The sequence below is a fragment of the Lepisosteus oculatus genome, chromosome 7, assembly GCF_040954835.1.
Source record: "Lepisosteus oculatus isolate fLepOcu1 chromosome 7, fLepOcu1.hap2, whole genome shotgun sequence".
Classification (NCBI taxonomy): domain Eukaryota; kingdom Metazoa; phylum Chordata; class Actinopteri; order Semionotiformes; family Lepisosteidae; genus Lepisosteus; species Lepisosteus oculatus.
This window is the reverse complement of record NC_090702.1, coordinates 55,987,729-56,008,600: the sequence shown is the minus strand read 5'-3', so window position 1 is coordinate 56,008,600 and position 20,872 is coordinate 55,987,729. Positions and strand designations below refer to the sequence as shown.

General features: G+C 48.0%; 1 protein-coding gene and 1 long non-coding RNA gene across 10 annotated transcripts in view; one reads left to right on the top strand and one right to left on the bottom strand.

Moving 5' to 3' along the window:
* Positions 1–890: 890 nt before the first annotated feature.
* LOC107077948 (uncharacterized) lies at positions 891–5,914 on the bottom strand. Of its 3 annotated transcripts, none has more exons than XR_001478923.2 (4): positions 5,760–5,914; positions 4,421–4,507; positions 3,325–3,389; positions 891–971 (listed from the first exon to the last, which is right to left on the bottom strand). It is a non-coding gene; the product is annotated as an uncharacterized lncRNA (long non-coding RNA). The 3 variants fall into 3 exon arrangements; XR_001478922.2 differs by lacking the exon at positions 891–971 and adding an exon at positions 1,597–3,103; XR_001478921.2 differs by lacking the exon at positions 891–971 and having other exon boundaries at positions 3,214–3,389.
* A 128-nt stretch (positions 5,915–6,042) lies between these two features.
* The window catches only part of LOC102686883 (fatty acyl-CoA reductase 1), an 84,191-nt gene continuing 69,361 nt past the window's right edge, over positions 6,043–20,872 (top strand). Inside the window, exon 1 of one of the 7 annotated variants that reach the window (XM_069192864.1) lies at positions 6,043–6,135. Coding sequence is in view for 2 of the 7 variants with exons in the window: in XM_069192859.1 (XP_069048960.1) it covers positions 6,489–6,680 (192 nt within the window). In the remaining 5 variants the exon portion in view is untranslated. Of the gene's footprint in view, positions 6,136–6,389; positions 6,681–6,705; positions 6,912–16,815; positions 16,924–20,872 lie in introns of those variants that run through there. The other 6 variants (XM_069192859.1, XM_069192862.1, XM_069192863.1 and 3 more) reach the window with 6 other exon arrangements.

Below are 20,872 nucleotides of genomic sequence, written 5' to 3'. Positions count from 1 at the left end.
TGGAACTAAGCCAAAAATTGTCTTCTTAGGTGAATTTGTTCATTTGTTCATTTGCTATTTTGAAATTTAACAATATTTTAATCCTGGATGCATTTAATATCCACATTGACTCTCAACAGTCTGGTCTGAAGTGCTTGGATTGTCCTGATGGTGCACGGTCTCTCCGTGCTCCAGCTCCCAGCTAAGGGCACATCTTGAATCTAAGCTTGTGTCCACCCACTGTTGGAAATCCATCCACCTGGGCTGTTCGTTTCCATCGTTTGCAATCTGTAAGCTTTTGCTGTTAACAATTGGGTTTCCAATTTCCACAAGCAGTGCGATTGGCGAACACATTTGGCCATGCCCCTCGGACCACACCTACACCATCCACCTCATTATGATTTCTTATTTATTGCACATCTCCAGTCATTGTTTACACGTCTGCATTGTTTACATTCAAACTGTTTACTTGTTTACTTGTACATTGTCTACTGCTTGTTTGTATATTGTCTTAATGCACTGTCTGCACTTTGTGTTTTTACACTTTTTTTTTTGTAGCAATCGAAAGACTTTCTGTAAGTAAGAATTCCATTGTACCAGTACAACCGGTTACATATGGCAATAAAGTTCAAGTTCAAGGTAAGAACGTTAGAAGAGTTAGAAGAGGAGCGCAGGTGATCATGTTTTCTGATTCTGCTCTATCATGCTCTTCTGAGAGTCTGGAAGATCAGAAGTTCAGTAGCGCTCTGACACACACCTGACACTCTGGACACTATCTCCTGTACTCACCTCACCCCTGGGGAGAAGTATGGAGACAGTTCCTGGTGTTGGAACGCAGGTTCTGTGTTTCAGACAAGTGCTCAACTTTTGTTTCTCATATTATTGATAATAATCAGGAAACTTCCGAGATACCTGTCTTCCAGCATTACCCGACTGCTCAAGCCCTGCTGTGCTCTCACATCACCTCCATCGCCTCATTCATGCAAACATTTCTGTAATGGAACAAGTTACAGGTTTATTCCTGCTGAAAAGAGAAGAAAGAAAACACAACGTTTCGGCCGTGGAGCCTTCTTCACACCAGCTTGGAATAAACCTATTACTTGTTCCTTGGCAGCATACGCATGCTGACGCAGCTCCCCACCTGAACTACTACAACCTTTCTGTAATGTTTCACAGCCAAGCTTGATAACATTGAACAACATTCTCTCCTCTCCTCTCGCCCCACAGCAGTGCCTCTCTGTGTCCCTGCCCTTGCTGGCTCTCCTCTTTCTCACTTCACACTGCTCATGCCTGCAGTCTTTCTGACCTGGCACCCCCTCCCTGTCTGTGGACCCCACTCCCTGTGTGCGATTGATTCCTGTCTGTCAGCCCTCTGCCCCTGGGTGTTTAATATAATGGCACCCTGAGCTCCAGCGTGCTTGCATCGCAGCTGCACTCAGGCCAGTGCCAAAAGAACCTCCAATGACCACATCTAACTTGCCTTTTCTTGTGAAAGTATTAGACCAAGCTGATGCAGGGCAACTAAAATATCATCTCAGCCTAACTAAATTTTCCAACCTGTGCTCTTGTGCATTAATAGATTAATCTCGCTTTGCTGAATGTAACCTTTTTTATTTTTGTTGACAATTTTAGTTCTAAGGTTTGATTGATGACAACATTTGCTAATTGTGCCTCAGTGCTGTATTCTGTTCCATTTTCTATGTAAATGCAGATGCTCAGATCTGTGTCCACCCTAAACTATACCCTGAGGTAGCTGTTTTGTACATTTTGTTAAGGCCATGTTACTGGGAACCTCTCATTAGTTACATGAGCATTAGCTGTATCCCTGTCCTCTGACATCACTTGAGTTTCTGTCCAGAATGAAGAATGAGGGCAAGACCTCCAACTCTGGATTGATTTTTGAACCTCATGTTCAGAATATTGTAAAGACTTCATGTGTTTGTCTCTTCAAGGACTGATTACAATAACTGTAAAACTACACTTAATATGTCACAGTGTCTTCAGAACACACAACGAGTGGGCACTTCACTCCTGACCTGGAGTCCTCGCACATGCTTCCCGTCAGGTTTTGAGTTAATTATAAAATTGACTTCTGCTTACATTCAAGTCTCTACATGGCTTGTCTCCCCAGCATCCAGACAATATATTATCTGTTTACCTCCCTCCACACAGCCTTCACTCAGCTGATTGTGGTTTACTTTGCTGTACCGCAAAGCTGAAACACTACTCCATCACATGTTTTTGTTGTGAAATGAGATGTGGTGGTTGAGTAATATTCCATTGCAGAAGACTGGAAAGGCTACAACTGAAGTCCCCCTGCAGGGTGTATCGATGGCAGTGTTTTTGTAGAGACATTGACTTCACACTGCGCTACGTTCGGACTAACTACAGCCTCAGTAGGACCTTCAGAACGCACAGTGAAACACACACCAGAGGACATAAGGGGAAACTGCGTGGAAGTGCTTTTAAAACTAAGAACAGGAGGCACTTATTGACACAAAGTGCGGTAGGAGTCTGGAACAAGCTTCTCAGCCATGTTCCTGAAGCTGGCGCCCTGGCGTCTTTCAATAAACATCTGGATGAGATCCTTTCTCATTCAGATTTAGTCAATGACCTATTAACTACCGCACTGGCTAGATGGGTTAAATCTCACGTGTAACTATTCCTGCATTCTGATCACAGCGTGAGATGAGGTTTGTCAGCTATGTGCTGCTGATCAGGCGTCTCCTCATACCCCAGATTCCTCAGTGGGTCAAGTGCAGGTGACCTAAATAGGCCGACACGCAGCCCTGAAAGTACACAAGGCGACGGAGCTCCGTGATGCAAAATGTACAGAAGGAAGCAGGACGACATGCAGCCTGCTGTGTTCCCTGCGCCCATTGTGACACACAGGGGCTTTATCAAGTGTTTCATCGCATTCTTCTGGGCTGATGCTGACATTGTTAGAATGTTCGCTCTGCGCCGTGCACCGTTGAGCTAGGTGTGGTGTGCGAGAGCTCCAGGGGTTATCCTGTCCTGCCCAGATCCCTGCAGACTTTAACTGAGTCTCTTCCATCGATCTGTCGAGATGATCAGATTCTCTTCTGACTGAAGGTGCTTCTATCACTTCAAGGGCGGAGGCTTCCTGAACCGCAGAACAAATTCACACATGTAGACCTGCTAGAATTTTGCTTATTTTTCATTTAAGCATTTATTTAATTTAAACACAACATTCAATCACGTTACCACCTCGGGGACTGATCTTATCACATCTCAGAAGCTCAACAGCGTGAGGTGGGAGACTTTCAAGGAAAACCAGGATTCTGTTGTAACTAATACTGTTGGATCAGTAGGTGGCGCTCTTACCTATGGACCAGAATTTCCGTTTCCCAGTGTGTTGTCCAGAGATACTGTGCTGCAGGGGTACCATCCTGGGGATGAGACATTAAACTGGGGTCATGATTACTTGGTCGTTAAAGATCCCAGCGCACAGTGTGTTAGAGTACTGGTGTTAACCCTGATGTACAGCTTCTTCCTTATTCCTTATTATTTTTACCAATAGCAATCAAAGTATCTTATATTTTCACCCATGTCTACAGGTGGGTCCTTTACTGTAACAGCAGTGTCTCACCTGGGATTTGAACCCACATTCCTTCTCCTGACTGCTTCTCCATGTGTCACAGAGTGACTGACGCAGGAGTACCCCAGAGGCCTGGGGGCTGTGTTTGCTCATGTTATGTGTGGAGTGTCAGCATTCACTGTGTCTAAAGAGGAGTAACTAAAGAGAACAGTACTGAAACCATCAATTGTGCAAGTATTCAGACCCCTTGCCACACCTAGAGGGCGCTCTGCTTCTGTCCTGTTCCTAGTTCCCTGTGATTGTTCATGTCTTTCTGGTGTGTCTGGTTGTGTTGCCTATTTACTTCCTGTGTCTGCTCTGCTCCTGGCTCAGCTTGAGGGTACGGATGTCCTGAGACCCGCCTAGCACCAGGTCGCCACACGTCTGTGGCCTGAGGGCACAGGTTTCTATACCGACATCGTCTGACCCCCTGAGCCTGGGCTAATCCCCATGTTGCCCTTTTACCGCTACGCACAGGGTCTCTACTGCCCTCCTGGTCATTCCACAGCCTGCCCTTCCGACACCCCTGACACCCCTGACCTCAGCATTTGGAGGAAACATCTTTGGCAGCCAACACAACAGCAGGTCTTTGTTGGGCAAGTCTTGACCTACTTCGCTCACCATCCTGGAGCGATTTAGTCCCTTCTCTCTTGGTAGATTTGCTCAAGCTCTGTCAGGTTCATCGGGGATCACTGATGGACAGCTGTTCTCAGGACTTGCCACAGATTCCCAGTAAGATTCATGCCAAGACTTCATTAAATAACATTTAACGCCACTCGTGGACATTAACCTTCTCTTAAACCACTCCCGTATAGCTGTGGCCTTGTGCTTAGGATCACTGACCTGCTGGCAGGTGAATTCTTGTCCCGGTTTTAGGTCTGGAGCAGGTTTTCCTCTAAGATTTGCCTGACTTTGCTGCATCAACACTCCCTGCGGATGAGAAGCAGACCTGTAACACACTGCTGCCACCTTAACCCTTGACAGCAGGGAGGGTGTTGTCTGAGTGATGCACTGCGTTGGCTTTATTGTACGTCAGGTTTGCATTGTAAACCAAAAAGTTCCAAATTTGTCTTCTTTGACCACAAGCCCTTTGATGAGCAGTAAACACGTTAGCAGTATCAGTTGGGCATTATCTTGTAACTCTATTTGGGATTTGAGATGGGATTGACTGGGATTTCAGTTCCGTACTGTTATTTGTGGAGTGACGGGGATATTGTTGACTCCTGGATATTTTCTCCCGTCTCAGCCACTGACTGGGCCGTGTCGCTCTTTCAGGGTCACTGCTGGCCTCACAGTGGCGTGTCGAACCCATTTCCTCCTGGCCTGGCTGCTCAGTTTGGAGTGGAGGCCTGATCTAGGCAGTCTGGGTGCCTTCTACCTCATACTGGTTGACTTCACCACGCTTAAAGAGATAGTTGGACTATTTGAAATGCTTTTATCCCTTATACCTTATATATATATATTTTTTTTATAAATTATACCTTCATCCTGGTGCCTTTATACAGTTTTACGCCTGAATTGTTTTGAAAGCTCTTTGGTCTACATCTTTGCTTGAATTTCCCCACCTGACGGCGAGAGCTTGCAGAGGGAGGTGGATCTGTTGTGAAATCTTGTGAGCCGGTATTACTACAGACAGACAAAGCCAGCTCAACTAATTGTGTGGCTCATTGTGTGGTTACAAAAACGAATTGACGTTTTCCACAGCAAGCGTGTACTTGTGCAATCGTCGTGTCTCCACTTTTCTTTCACATTAATGATCTGTTTAGTTCAGTTTTTTGTTGCTTTGAAGGTATAAAGGAAGGTGTGCGGGTAACAAATATGAATTGTCTCCGCAAAGAGTCGTGACTCATGAGTGCAGCCTGCTGGGGTCATAATTCCTTTTGCAAGGCGTTGTATAGAGTAAGCAGAGATGTTGCACCTACAGTACTAGATCCAACCCAAGGCATTGCCAAATCTGGCATATCGCCAAGCAATGTCTGACATTTCGAGACATTTTCCGCAGCAAATTCTATGGGCGAGGTGGGACCAAGAAGCGATTTTCTTGAAGATAACATGTAATTATTTCACGAGCAGTTCGCAGACAAGCGAGCGATGTAACGTGCACGATGCCCAAAGTAAATAACTACGAAATCAGATTTTATCGCTAAACTCTTTAATATTAGATGTTAAAAATAAACTAAACCTGTTTTTTCCTGGGAGCTCTCCCATTCCAGTACTGGCTGGACGCAGCCTCGCCGAGCTTCTGAGATCTGACAAGATCGGGTTTCAGCCTGTGGCGCTACTGTCGGTGATGTGTGTCGTTCATCCGCATGAATTGTTGACGTTTAAATACAACACCGGTTTCTTTAGATGAATTTCCAGTACAATACAAAACAACACAAAATCTTCGGTTACAAAGGGAAAATCATATGCATACAAGTCTGCGACCTCAGGGCGCGCTAGAGATGTCAGTCTTTAAAAATGAATGGACTGTACGTGCCTGAAGAATCACCTGATCTATCTGAAAATGTGATAGTTATTTCAGTATGATTCTGCAACATCCTACCTTTGGGTGGAGGGTAAAATTATTATTATTATTATTATTATTATTATTATTATTATTATTATTATTATGGTAGCCGTGGTGGTAGTAGTAGTAGTATTGAACTCACTTAAAACGGCGAGGATTCTAATTTCACATTGATCGATCACTATGTGTACTCTGTAGCGAATGGAGTAACCCGATCTCTCCTCACCGCGCCGGTTTGCCCAATGACGATGACGAGCGTTTCGTTCTGTTGGCCAAAAAAAAAAAAGAAGTAGCAGCGAGTGAGCGAGCGGGGAGGGGAGGGGGGAGGAGGAATGCCCCGCGGTTTTGGTGTCCTACACACGCACAGGCGCGTATATATATATACTGTACACACACGCGTCCATGCGCGCAACCCCTTCGCGTCTCTCCGCGGCTCTGCCCTGCCCACCCGCCCGGCCGAGGGGCTGTCTGACTGCTGCCTGGGGTGTCGGCGCTGCGCGGCGGACAGCCGGGAGGAGGCAGAGAGCGCGGTCCGCCTCGGCAGCCTCGCCCGGGGCCGGTGTCGACAGTGGGAACGTCCCGCCCATGGTCACGGTAAGACACACGTGTAGCTCTCTGCCTTTCTCCGGGGAAGGGGGGCCGCTCCGGGGCGCGCCGCTGAAAGCGGACATCAGCCGGGGAGGAAAGGCAGGCGGCTCGGGAATCTGGCTAAGGGTGGACAGCGGGGAGCGTCCAGTAATCCGCTGGCCGGCATTCGAGTAACTGCAGCGCGTCCGGGTGGACTGTACACTGAAGAGCAGATGGATGGATTCGTTTTTTCATTCGGTGCGCTTTTTGTACTTGATTTTTTTTTTGTTGTTGTTGTTGTTGTTGTTGTTGTTGTTGTTGTCGTTGCTAGTCCGGGATAAAACGAGGACCGATGCGTCGTAAGGGTCGCCGGTACCTCCCATCAGCAGGGCTGGAAAGTTCGGTTTGGGATAAACGTGCTTTTGCGCCCGGAAAGATCTACTGCACAGTACTGTATGTCAGTGCGGAGAGAGAGGCGAAGCGCGTCTGTACGTACCGCAGGGGGGGTGTAAAAAACACAGACGATGAAACGTTGTATCACTTCATTTTAGAGGGAAGCAGATGGGTGAGGTAACACAGATATCGCAGCCGGAAAGCAAAGAAACAACAAACAAAAAAAACCGCTGCCGAATTAAACTGGCGGAGTTGTGCTGCTCTGTGCGAGCGCCTCAGGAAGGATGGTCGTGGCGGTGTGCCGGCGACTCCGGTCTTCTGGGATGCGCGGCGCACAGACCCGGAGAGGCGGCCGAGCAAGTAGCTCCAACTCGCCGCCGCTGTGACGACCGGCTCCCCTTCACAATATCTGACAGGAGTTTGAATTGCGGGGTCAATGATACGCCCACTCCCCCCAGTCATGCCGGTGTGTAGACCCCCGGCGATGCGCTGGTCCCCGCCGGGCAGCGTGAACGCACCTGGGCGTATTAACGCGACCACAGCGCTGCGTGTTCACAGGGGACAATTATTTGCCTTTTTCTAAGTAATTGTTTTGGGTTCCCCCCCCCCCCCCCCCACGGGATGAGACCGACGTTTGCAATGTCTGACGTTTTATCTGAAGAGGAGCGGGGGGAGTAGTTGTGATCGCGGTCGTGTCTGGGCAATAAAAAATTATACGGGGAGGGGAGCGCGCCCGTGGTTGTGAATTGTGAGGCGAACACGTTGTCCCCGCAGTTGTGGCAACATGCTCAGATCCTCGGACGAGCTCATCCCCTGTAGACTGCATCCCCTGCTCCTGCTCAGGTGGGGACTCCAGGTACTTGGTTTGCCCGCCTCGGCTAGCTCGTTATAGCACGCTGCCCTGAGCTCAGTCCCCGCAGCTTGATTTAAATCGCCTCCCTGTGACCGTCTATGACATCTTTTACGACGGGATAAAACGCAAAGGGACATGGCTGGTCGCACAGTTACGCGTGGGTTGGTTGGTTGGTTGGTTGGTTGGTTATCGGCTGCAAGAATCTCAATCATTTTCAATTTCACGATCGTGACAGAATTGGCGAGAGCATTGGTTTTGATCTGACGCAAACTCGCTGGAATCCTAAAGGTTCGCTTGATGTTTAGCTAAATGCATTGCAGTTTGTTTTATCGCGAATTAAGTTTTGTGGCCCTGACTGATACCGCTGCTTTAAAGGCGTTGACCCTCTCACGAAGATTTTGTCATCTTTGGTTCTTTGTAACAAGCGTGGGATTTGTCAGAGAACGGGACACGCTCAAATATTGATAAATAGGGAATCAATCACAACATTTAGCCTTGTGAAGCTTTTATGGCCTGGCGAATCATTTTTTTTTGTGCTCGATTTATTCTCTAGAAAGAGTTAAGCTGTTTTCTAAAGCTGAAGAAGGTTTAGCGTTTATAGTGCTCACACAGTTCCACTTCCTGACATCTCAGATTGGGGCGCGCTGTTGGATATTGGCGGATGTGCAATAAATATTGACATATACAGCTATTCCTTGTTTCCTGTAGGGGTTATGAGATAGTGCTGCTTTTTTCCTTGTGAGGCGTGTGTAGGGGTTCAGTGGGTATCGGCGAGGCGCTGAAGTGCTTTGTGTCTGTGGGCCAGCTGGCTGGGGTGTGAGGTGGGGTTGCTGGAGTAGCTGCTCCAGCCATACTGCAGGTGCCTGAAGGTAGGAGTACTTTTTTAAGTAATCCTCACTGTGCCATACCTTAATATGGGTGGGGTTCATGAGACATAGTAGACTGAGAAATCTTATTTCTGGAAAGATCCACAGACTATGATGGTGCTGTCTTGATTAAATTGAGTCTCTGAATTGCCACCCACCACACCCCTCAAATGTATGTATGAGTACAGTATGAAAGTGTGTGAAAGTGTGACTGTGCCCTGTGATGGGCTGGCGTCCTGTCCAGGGTGTGTGTGTGTGTGTGTGCCCTGTGATGGGCTGGCGTCCTGTCCAGGGTGTGTGTGTGTGTGTGTGTGTGTGTGTGCCCTGTGATGGGCTGGCGTCCTGTCCAGGGTGTGTGTGTGTGTGTGTGCCCTGTGATGGGCTGGCGTCCTGTCCAGGGTGTGTGTGTGTGTGTGTGCCCTGTGATGGGCTGGTGTCCTGTCCAGGGTGTGTGAGTGTATGTGTGTGCCCTGTGATGGGCTGGCGTCCTGTCCAGGGTGTGTGTGTGTGTGTGTGCCCTGTGATGGGCTGGCGTCCTGTCCAGGGTGTGTGTGTGTGTGTGTGCCCTGTGATGGGCTGGCGTCCTGTCCAGGGTGTGTGTGTGTGTGTGTGCCCTGTGATGGGCTGGCGTCCTGTCCAGGGTGTGTGTGTGTGTGTGTGCCCTGTGATGGGCTGGCGTCCTGTCCAGGGTGTGTGTGTGTGTGTGTGCCCTGTGATGGGCTGGCGTCCTGTCCAGGGTGTGTGTGTGTGTGTGTGCCCTGTGATGGGCTGGCGTCCTGTCCAGGGTGTGTGTGTGTGTGTGTGCCCTGTGATGGGCTGGCGTCCTGTCCAGGGTGTGTGTGTGTGTGTGTGCCCTGTGATGGGCTGGCGTCCTGTCCAGGGTGTGTGTGTGTGTGTGTGCCCTGTGATGGGCTGGCGTCCTGTCCAGGGTGTGTGTGTGTGTGTGTGCCCTGTGATGGGCTGGCGTCCTGTCCAGGGTGTGTGTGTGTGTGTGTGCCCTGTGATGGGCTGGCGTCCTGTCCAGGGTGTGTGTGTGTGTGTGTGCCCTGTGATGGGCTGGTGTCCTGTCCAGGGTGTGTGTGTGTGTGTGTGCCCTGTGATGGGCTGGTGTCCTGTCCAGGGTGTGTGTGTGTGTGTGTGCCCTGTGATGGGCTGGCGTCCTGTCCAGGGTGTGTGTGTGTGTGTGTGCCCTGTGATGGGCTGGCGTCCTGTCCAGGGTGTGTGTGTGTGTGTGTGCCCTGTGATGGGCTGGCGTCCTGTCCAGGGTGTGTGTGTGTGTGTGTGCCCTGTGATGGGCTGGCGTCCTGTCCAGGGTGTGTGTGTGTGTGTGTGCCCTGTGATGGGCTGGCGTCCTGTCCAGGGTGTGTGTGTGTGTGTGTGCCCTGTGATGGGCTGGTGTCCTGTCCAGGGTGTGTGTGTGTGTGTGTGCCCTGTGATGGGCTGGCGTCCTGTCCAGGGTGTGTGTGTGTGTGTGTGCCCTGTGATGGGCTGGCGTCCTGTCCAGGGTGTGTGTGTGTGTGTGTGCCCTGTGATGGGCTGGTGTCCTGTCCAGGGTGTGTGTGTGTGAGTGTGCCCTGTGATGGGCTGGCGTCCTGTCCAGGGTGTGTGTGTGTGTGTGTGCCCTGTGATGGGCTGGCGTCCTGTCCAGGGTGTGTGTGTGTGTGTGTGCCCTGTGATGGGCTGGCGTCCTGTCCAGGGTGTGTGTGTGTGTGCCCTGTGATGGGCTGGTGTCCTGTCCAGGGTGTGTGTGTGTGTGTGTGCCCTGTGATGGGCTGGTGTCCTGTCCAGGGTGTGTGAGTGTATGTGTGTGCCCTGTGATGGGCTGGCGTCCTGTCCAGGTTGTGTATGTGTGTGTGTGCCCTGTGATGGGCTGGTGTCCTGTCCAGGGTGTGTGAGTGTGTGTGTGTGTGTGCCCTGTGATGGGCTGGTGTCCTGTCCAGGGTGTGTGAGTGTGTGTGTGTGCCCTGTGATGGGCTGGCGTCCTGTCCAGGGTGTGCCCTGCCTTGTGCCCTGTGCCTGGATCAGTATGGTTCCTGTGTGTGTATGTGTGCCCTGTGATGGCCTGGCACAACTTGTCTTCAGCAGCTCGGTAGCATGTAATATGTCTACATTTATTTCTTTTCCTTGTAAACCCCAGTAGAGAGGCCTGCAGATGCAAAACAAAGCCCCCAAACACACTCAGTTGATTCAAGCGGCATGGCTGTACACGTTGTCTTTATTAACTGCAAATCTAACATATAGGAGGCAACAGCAGCTTCAAGAGGTTGGTCCAGCCCATACATGGAACAGGGCTCTTCTTTACCGAGTAGGAAAATTCCTTTGTTTTTTTTTTTGGTACCAAATACCAATAAGTAAACACTTTCTGAATTGTGGAATAGCTGTGAGGAGGCAGAGATGCAGTCCCCTGTCTCACTGTATCCCACTGACCTGTATCTGATATGGGGCAGCCCCTCCCTGTGTCCGCTGTTTGAGAGTGCTGGTGAAAATGTACTAGACTGTGTGAAGATGACTTGTAGCTCTCAAGTAGGAACCCTGAGATCTCCATCTCATTTGCAGTTGGGACAGTGAAAGAAATTCCTTTGAATCCAAACCACCCCCCTGATTAGTCCGATAAGATTTTACCTATTTGCGTGCAGCAGCTCCAGTGAGCTTGTGGACTTGTAGTTCCAGTTTTTTTACATAAAATAGCAGCTCTGCAACCTGCTGTGTATTCAAGGGGAGTCGTATTAAAACATAAAAAAGGTTGCAGACGAGAGGGGGCCATTCGGCTCATCAAGCCCTTTTGGTAGTTAGTAGCTAAGTGACACAAGAATCACATCTGTTTGTTTCTGGAAAGAAACCAGGCTTCAGCAAGATGGCTGGGTGACTTGTTCCACACTCCTACTACCCTCTGTGTTAAGCGGTGCCCCCCGCTCTGTTTCAGATGCACTTCTTCACCGTGTCCACTGGTGTGATCTGGTTCACGTTCTGGAGCTGACTGTGATGAGATCTGCTGTGTCGGCCATCCGTGCCTGTGAGGGTGTTGAGAGCTTGGATCAGGTGCTCGCTGTGGCCCGTGTCTCATTCTGCTCGTTGTGCTCACTCGAAAAACGTTTCAGCACGTCTTTTAAAATGTCGGTTTTAATTACACGATAATGTCCTAATTATGTGTTGCTCTGAAAGAGTCTTCTATTATATGTAAAGGAACAGTAATAGGTTTATTTCATGCTGAAAAAAAGAAGAAAGAAAACACAACGTTTCGGCCTTGGAGCCTTCTTCAGGTGTGTGAAGTGTGTGACCGAAACATTGTGTTTTCTTTCTCCTTTTTTTCAGCATGGAATAAACCTCTTACTTGTTCCTTTGCAGCCTACGCATGCTGACGCAGCTCCCCACCTGTTCTATTATATGTGCCCCATTGACAGATGATGTACCCATACCCAATTTCTAACCTTGTTCTGGAGCAAAAGTTCTTGTTTCCTGAAATATGCAAGTGTATTCAGTATAACTGATGAGGGGAAATATATCTCATTCATATCTGTTTGCTACAGTATGTGGCCATCTTAAGTTTCTGTTTGGCATTAGTTTAGGGCCAGAGGAATCATGCAGGGATAAAGGAATTCTACACCAGAGAAAAACTTTATCAATAATACCCTTAAAACCATAATTCATTTAAACCCGTCTGTTTTTTTAATGGGATTCCTATAAATCAATAAACAGATTTTATTTTTATTAATATTGTTTCAGAAAGCATTTCACGGTTTTGGAATGGGTCCTTCAAATTGCACTGTTTCGTAATGGGGCTGTTTTACCGCTTTAAAACCGGATTGCTCGAGACAGTCAAACGGCCGTCTCATGGCGAGAAGTAAATGAGGAAATCTGACACGACAAAAAGCTCTTCCGAAGGCGCCCGGTTTTAAAAGAATGAGCTGTCAGAATGAAACATTTAAAAAAAATCAAAGAGGACTGTTTTCTGGAGCAGTGAACTGCCAAGGTCTTTATATTGGAATAAGTACATTTGTAGTGACCCGTAGTGACAGATTTTAAAGCAACGGACTGTTTATTGCAAATGCAATAAATATTCTGATGACCCATAAAAAAAGGCGAGATACTGCACCGAGCTCCACAGCACGTGCAGCGCTCCCGTCGTCTTCACGCGCGAGCGAAGCGCACGGCGCAAGCGCACTTGGGCATCTGGGAGGGCGAGTCACGATTCCGTACCGCTGTACTGCCAAGACTGGCACGGCGGATCTCTAACATCAGGGGAATGAAGAAAAAACAAACCCCGAGAACTGACCTGGCTGAAGAGAGGCGATCAGTGGTCCCTCTTTCCTTACCGCTTTCATTTATCTGAGGAGGCAGTCGGAGTTAGTTCCCTTGAAGACCCAGAGACCTGGCACCCAAAAGTATCCGTGTTAAAACCTTCAAATGAAGAATGAGAGAAAAAAAAAACAATGAAGCAAAACAAGGCAACTGCAGATGTTTAGAAACGTTACTTTACTTGCTAAGTCTTGCAGACAGGATTAGTTCTGCTAATTGCAGAACTAATAGCAGAATGTGATGCTATTGGCAGTCATAGATGAGAGCAGAGTAGTTATTAAACTACACCTTTATTAACATATTAGCATCATTGAATGTCAGACTTTAAAAATGCGCACAGTTTCAAAAGTTGCATGATCTCACCATCATCCGGGGGAGAGTCTCGAGCAAGGTCACGCGATGACTGTTGTTTGAGAGTGATGTACAGCTGTGGAATTAATTAATTAGGCAATTAGTGCAATTCAGGTCTGCCATTTGTCCAGCAATGACACCAATGATGCCTGAGTCAGAGTTAATCCCACCTTGTTACTCTGCTGTCTGGTGTGTTTCAAGCCCTCCTAGACACCTTCATCATCATTTTAACAGTAGAAATCATGTTTCTAATAGAGGCCTGTGGCAGTAAGGGCAATTATTATTATTTGGAGAAAAACATGCTTAAGGGTTTAGAGAGCTGCTACTGTATCAGTGCTGTACCATATGTGCTCATATTGCCACCAGGATGGTTTAGTAGCTGTATTCTGATTAATGGATCACTGCTGCTGTCTCCACCTGAAATCTGACCCCAGCTGACAGGGTGTTTTGATGGGCTTTTGAGCTGTAGCTGACAGTTGACAGTTGACAGTTTGTATTTTTTCTGTTTATCAAACAGAGAACAGTTTGACTCTTCAGGCACATACTGGGCATTTTCCATTTTAATAGTTACATCGAATAGATGGGGTTACTGGGCTTTAACTCCACAAATCCCACACAAATGGTGATAGGTACTGCCTGGAGCTATTCTGGCTCTGTTGGAGACACCACTGGCTGTCTGACAGTTTGTTGTTAACTGATTCAGGAGAGTTTACCAGCAGGAGTTTGCATACCGTCTCTCGTTTCGTTTTTGTTGTTAAGTGATTATATATTGTGTGTGTAGTACAAAATCTCTGGAATGTGAGTCAAATAAAATACAATGAACGCGGGAACAATAAATAAAACGCTCACCGGCCAGACAATAAAAGTCTTATTGTACAGCTGATGTTTTTCAAGGATTAAGGCCTTGACGCAGAGCTGGTGCTGCACTCAGCTTCAGAGACGATAACCATACTGTTTCTCCACGCGTGTTTCACAAGAGATGATGACAGTTGATGCACTTGTTGCAAAACAGCGTTCTTCTACCTCGGGAAGAAACGGCCTTTCAAAGGGGCGTTTCAGCTCCACAAGCAGGCGCAGGTTTGTGGCTCCGTGTCTCCTGTGCGAGCACGCTGCCTTTCCCTCCTCTCACGCCTCACGGCGCCAGTCCCTCCTCCCTTCCCGCTCGCAGCTTTCTGTGATCGAGGAAGAATTACTGAGCTTTGCTTTGGCTTGGCCAGCCCTCCCCCCCCCGGGACTTCACCGTGCAGGGGGAGCCCTGCAGCTGCCCTGCACCCGCACCAGGGGCACAGCCTGCTCCCTAAGAGCTCGGGCCGAGGCGGCGTGGCTCGAGGAAATCACCGCTCTGCAGCGCCCCCATTCGGGACCCTCGCCACGCACAGCTCCCCGCCTGCACCTTCTGTGATGCTGGCAGGAACGACAGGGAAGCAGGCTTGTTACAGACCAGCGGTGATGTTCGCTTTTCTGACCACGGCAGCGTTGCCGTCCTTATTTCGCCACAATGCTTTCACGAGTTCTCTTAATAATTGTACGTCTTTATTAATTCTTAATTGTGCGTTCGTCACCTGGGCAGGGCTGCAATTCAGTGTTGGACGGAGTGGGTCTCCTCCTACACGTGAAGCACTTAAGTGTGCGACAGGAGGAGCACGCAGTACCAGAGGGCTGGAGTGGACCGGGGAGGACTCGGCTGGGCCAGGGTAGGCTGCTCCACCTCCCTGTTTCCAGGGACCATGAGTGGGGGGAATAAAGAGCCTACAACACCTTTCTAGTAGTTGGCGTTTGAGGCTCTGTGCATTTCACATTTCGGCACAAACGATCACTGGGGTTTACTGTTGCACAAGAAGTCAGAGAGTAGGATCAGTGACATAAGAATGGCTGCAAAGGAGAGGAGTCGTTCAGCCCATCTGGCCAGTTTGGTCGGTAGGAGCTAATTGATCACAGGATCTCGTCCGGCTGTTTCCTGAACGAAGCCAGGGTATCGGCTTCAGTCACAGGGCTGGGCAGCTTGTTCCACGCTCCCGCCACCCTTTGGGTAAAGGGTGTTCTTGGTTATAAATGGCTTTCACGTGTGCCCACTGGTTCATTTGTCTCTGTTCATAACGTGTAGAAGAGCGCAGCGCAGTGCAGTGGTTGCCGCAGCAAGGTCTAGGACGTGCCTGCCTCGTGAAGAGGGCTCCCAACAGTGGAAACAGCACGCAGGGTTTAAGACTGCTCCCACGGCCCTGTCTGTGTTCACAGGGGGCGCAGCAGCTCCGTCACTGTGACACTGCAGGCCTGGAGACATTCTGAGGCATTCTCCTGCAGATGCCAGGGCTGGACAAGAGCAGGGAGCTGCTGTCTCCCCCGCCCTGCATGGGCCGATTGCCTCCTCTCGTCATGTCACTCAGCCTTATCAATCGCCACCTGTGCGATGGTTTCTGAACTCTCACTCTGCGACCTTTTAAAAAAAACACAATACTGTCCACTAGAAGAATCTTCAGATTTACTACCGCACACCTGCTGCTCAGGTGCAGTGCACTGAGTCTCGGTGCAGAAGGGTGGGAGTTGAAGCAATGATGAGAACCGGAGAAAACCGTGAACAATACTGAGTGACGGGCGCAGTCAATCAAGGGTTAATTTCCGAGTGAGGGGTTCACAATGTGGTACACTGTGAGCCGTGGCTGTCGCCTGCCTCGTCTCTGCTGTTGAACTGCCTTCACAGAGCAAGCCACCCCCTCCAGTCTCAAAAATCTGGTCTCTTGAACTCCTAAAACACTCCCATCACTGGGTGTGATATGAAATCTGGAGAGTAATTCAGTGTCTGTGACTTAACCGTTTTCTGATGTTTGCCAGGTATTTTATGACTTGAATGCTTCAGTTTGTAGACAAGCAACAAATGTCTAGGAATATTTAAGCCAGGAAAGAGCTGCAGATTTTAACTGCATGACAAATGACCTGTACTCAAGTCTAATGGGGGAACAGACAGCATGATCATCAAAATGTGTCGGAATGAGAGATAAGGCTTCTTACAATATGTGCCAGAATCTCTGAAAAAGGATTTAGTCGTCAAAAACAATTAATTACCTCTTGCATACTTAGCTACTCTCTGTGTGAAGTCATTATAATGTAAATGTCTAAGCACCAAAAATGAGTTTTGAAACTACAATTCAGTTTTAGAAACTGCGATATCACTCTATTGAAATGTGTTATTTTAACCATACTGCTGCACATTGCTGCTCAAAATCTTTCTTACACCCAGAACAGAAGAACAGCTCCATTGGGCAAGTTTGGTAACTAATTAATAACTACTAACTAGTTGCTAATGGATCCAAGTAGTTAGTATCAGCTTTAACATCATGGCTGGGTAGCTTGTTCCAGACTCCCACAACCCTTTGCGTAAAGCAGTGCCTGTTTCTCTCCGTTTTAAATCCGCTGGGGGCTACACTGCAGCAGTGGTTGTAGGCTGCCGGCGTTTAACTGCACGCCCCAGCCTGCAGAAGAGACAGTGGTGCCTGAAAACCAGCCGCACAAAGAGGTACAGTATGCGCAGGGCAGTGCCTAGCACAGGGCCTGACTGTACTGCTGAACTGCTCCCTCTCTGCTGTAGAGGGCCTTTCTGGTGGTAGAAGAAGGTGATCTGAACCTCACCTTCCAAGGAATCAAACTCAGGAAGCCTTGTTTTGAACTGGCGTAGACGTGGAATAAGAGCTGATTAAACAGGATGGCAGCCAGACCCCTCGCTGTGCTCTTAGTACCGCAGTGGGAGTCCGGATCTGGTTTTTCAGCAGTCGGTTGGTTGATCTACTGTAAATATTCCTGGGTCCTTCCCACCTATGTAAACAGCAGCAGCCGCAGCTCTGTGTTTTATGCGTCTTCCAGTGAGAAAGGCCAGTGGGGTTGCTTCGTGGGTGTGTGTGTTTTCTGAGGGCTGGGAACAGCTTTGTAGAGAAGGCACCAGGAGAGTTGCCCGCTAAATGCCTCTGCTCCTCCGGCTTTTTAAAGAATCTGGGGAATTTTTTAATTCCTCTAAGCATTAATAACTTAAACCCTTGAATAACCACCAACGCAACTGAAATTGCACAGCTCTCAAGGGCTGAAGAACGAAAATGCTTGCATTCATGCTTGTTTTCTCCTCATTTCATGTTGTATAGAAAGTCATGTATTACATCTTTACTTCAGTCAGGAAGAATCGAGTTTCTGGGATGTTCTGAAGGCCGTAGCCAATTTTTTGGTGGTCCTCCTGACTCCTGAAGCGCAGTCTTCTGGCAGCTGGAGAATCCCTTATTCCAAAGGGCTCTTCAACCTTCATGCAGTGCCAAGGCTCGAGGTTATTGACCTCCAAGCCCCCAAAGCCACATCCTGGAGGAGAATGTGCTGGTGTTCTAACAGAGCTGAGGAGCAGATCAGCCAGGCCCATCAGTACTCCCCAGCTCAAACACCAGACCAGAGCGCAGGTGTTCACTGCAGCATCTGAACGCTGAACACCTCTTACCCCTGCGTGGTGAAACATCTGACAGAGTACCATTCTCTGTTGTATGCCAGCACCCATCCTGTCCCACTGAGAAAGACTTCCTGTTTGTAGGCTTCCTGTGTACAGAGATGAGTCTTGGGAATGACTGACCCCGGATGGACATCACCATCGGTTCGCAGTCTGACTCGTGCAGGGTGCTTATAAATTCCGGGTCGCTGGCCCTACTCGGGTCCTGCACGGTGAATAACCACGTTCTCCGGCTGTTTAACAGCTAGAGAGGATTTCATTTTGGGTTTTTTGCTTCTGATGGACACGTTTATTCTCTGACCCATAGCCAATCAGTGGAGGTCTGTGAAAATCTCATTCCAATTCAGGAAGGTAGCTGAAGGTAGCGGCTTCCGGCGAGATGAATTGTGTCTGATGCGTTCCTGGCGCGTCTGGGGATGAGAACGCTGGCCGGAATCGGTGCGAGTTACTGGCTGCCCTAGTGAAGCTCGGAAGTCACATGACTTACAGGAGGACACTTCACATGAAAAGCCATGTTTTTTACAGTCTGGTATTCTGTCTTTTCATGCTGTAAAATGCAGTTCCATCTCAACAATTCATGGACTAAATTGAAAAATCCGTAACTGAGCATTGATTGTTCAAGGTATAGCAAATATTAGCTTTAGATTTTCATTTTAACTTGGGATCAAAGTGATCTTACAACACTGACTACATATAAGACTACATATAAGACATAAAATCTCCTCTAAATATTTGTTCTCTATTTGAATATACAATAGAAATCTCCTTTAGGGTGTGTGACGAAGGTCCTGACTGTGGGAATCGTATGATTAATTGTCTTGATTGGTACAGAAAAACAATTCTACTCTGACGTGTAAAATTTCAGGTTACACCAAGGGCGGTGGGAGTATGAAACAATGGCTTCTTTCACATCACTGGATGGCGAACAAGATAGAGGGAGAGAATGACATACTCATTTGTAATCATGCACACAATTGAACATACATCGTTCTAAGAGACAGTAAACATGGAGAATATTTCATTTGCAAAATATGAGGCATCTTATTCCAGTAGTGATATCTTCCTGCACAAGTTAATGGTATTGAGAAAGACCTGTTTGTTTCCTTCGCCATATTCCAGTTCTGGTTCTGGTGTAGAATTAAATGAGTCTGTAGAAAGGTTTTCATTCTGTAGCCCCCTGAAAGGTTGGTAAAAGCCATGTTTTAGAGTAGCCTGCAAGTATTCCTGTCCTTACAGGTAATGGGGATCCCCTCCACCACCACCAGTGTGCAGCCCCACCTGGATGATGCGACGGCAGCCATAGTGTGCCAGTACACTCCCCACACACCAGCTCTCAGTGGGGAGGAGAGCAGAGTGATGGAGCCAGTTCAGAGATTCTGGAGAACTCTCCTCTGTTATCTGGCAGTTAGCTGTGTTTAAATGCTGTAAAATGGCAGCAAGCTTTACCTGACATCCATACAGCTAAGTGCTGGCCTTGTGGTTTGTGTGAAAAGATGAGAAATGCCTGGGTCAGTCCTTTCCTATATCAGGTCTGTGAGGGCTGTTTAAGACTTACGGAATTCAGATCACAATGCTAGCACTGAAAAAATTGCTTCACCTGCAGGATGCACATTTCTAAAGATGTCTGAGTAACCTGCATGTGCTTCTTTTCTGCTGCTTGGATGCTTTCCTGAGGCGTAGCTAAGAATAGACTTTCACTGACACAATTTCAAAAACAAACTGCATTTCATGTTCATGTTGTAAAGGTGAAAGTTTGATACTATTCATTGACTGTATTAAAATTCTTGTCAGCAAAATTTTAATATTAGTAAATTAAAACTCTGGTATAGGAAAGGTTGCAAATGAGAGGAGCCAATCAGCCCATCTGCCCTGCTTGGTAGTTCTTCCAGGTAGATCCAGTTTCTTATAGGCCTCAAGCACATGGGTGTCCTCGCCACTCCACCCCACCGGTTCGTCCCGCAACACCTGGGGCGCGAACCCGGGTCTCTGGGGTAACGGAACAGGGAACCAGACGCATGAGCTAAAGGAGACCTCCCTCCACTCAGGCGGCTGAGGTCCCTGCTACGCACAGGGAGGGCGATGACGTCACTGTGTCCGAACCAGCTCTGCTACACATGTGCTCCTGGCCTCTGCTATCCACGTTAGCGCTATAGCTGGGAAATGTCAACAGCGCATTCCTACTCAGACTTGATCTGTAAAGCCTAAAGAAGATGAAAAGTCTTCTTCCAACACCTAGGGATGTGAGATGGTTAAGCGTTCAAAGTTTAGCAAGCACATTAAAGTCCTGGTATAGAATTGGTTACAAATTTTAAAATAAGAGCACTAAACACTCAATCTTTACTCATGAAAAGGTTTACTATGTGACATTTCCATTTGGTTTGCATGTGTTTTTGCATCAGTAGGCTATGTGTACATGCCATCATTCCTTTCCCCTTCACCCCTGCTTAATTCCAGGGCCTTGTCTTGCAGATTTAATGCTGTTCTTTGCAGTAGCAGGAGATGCAGGTGGGCAGGTAGGTTGTCACACTGAAACACCCATCGCTCTCATTAGCAGCCTTGCAGAGACACGGTGTGTGTTGTTGTGCACACACTGTGTGAGATAAAATGAAGTAGTTCTCATTTCAAAATGGACAAAAGATGTTTTAGAAATGAAGTTTGCTCATAAGGCAAGGTACTGGACTTCTACCTTCTCCACAGCAGGGAGTTGTTCCTACAAGCAGCTGTGTCACATCAGTACTGCAGCTGCTTCACTGATTGTGTAGAAAGTGGAGCACGTGAGACGTTCAGTAAAGTATCTCCAGAGGGATTGCACCTTTTGGCGTCGTTTTTTTTTTCCTTTTTCCTTGATAATTCATATAACAATTTTAGTTTCCTGTGATATTGTATTATTATTACCTATCTACTGTACCTGAGCACTTACCTTATGCAGTAGGTTTTAAAGCACTTGATGAGCTGGGCCCAGTATGACACAGGATATTAGCACCTT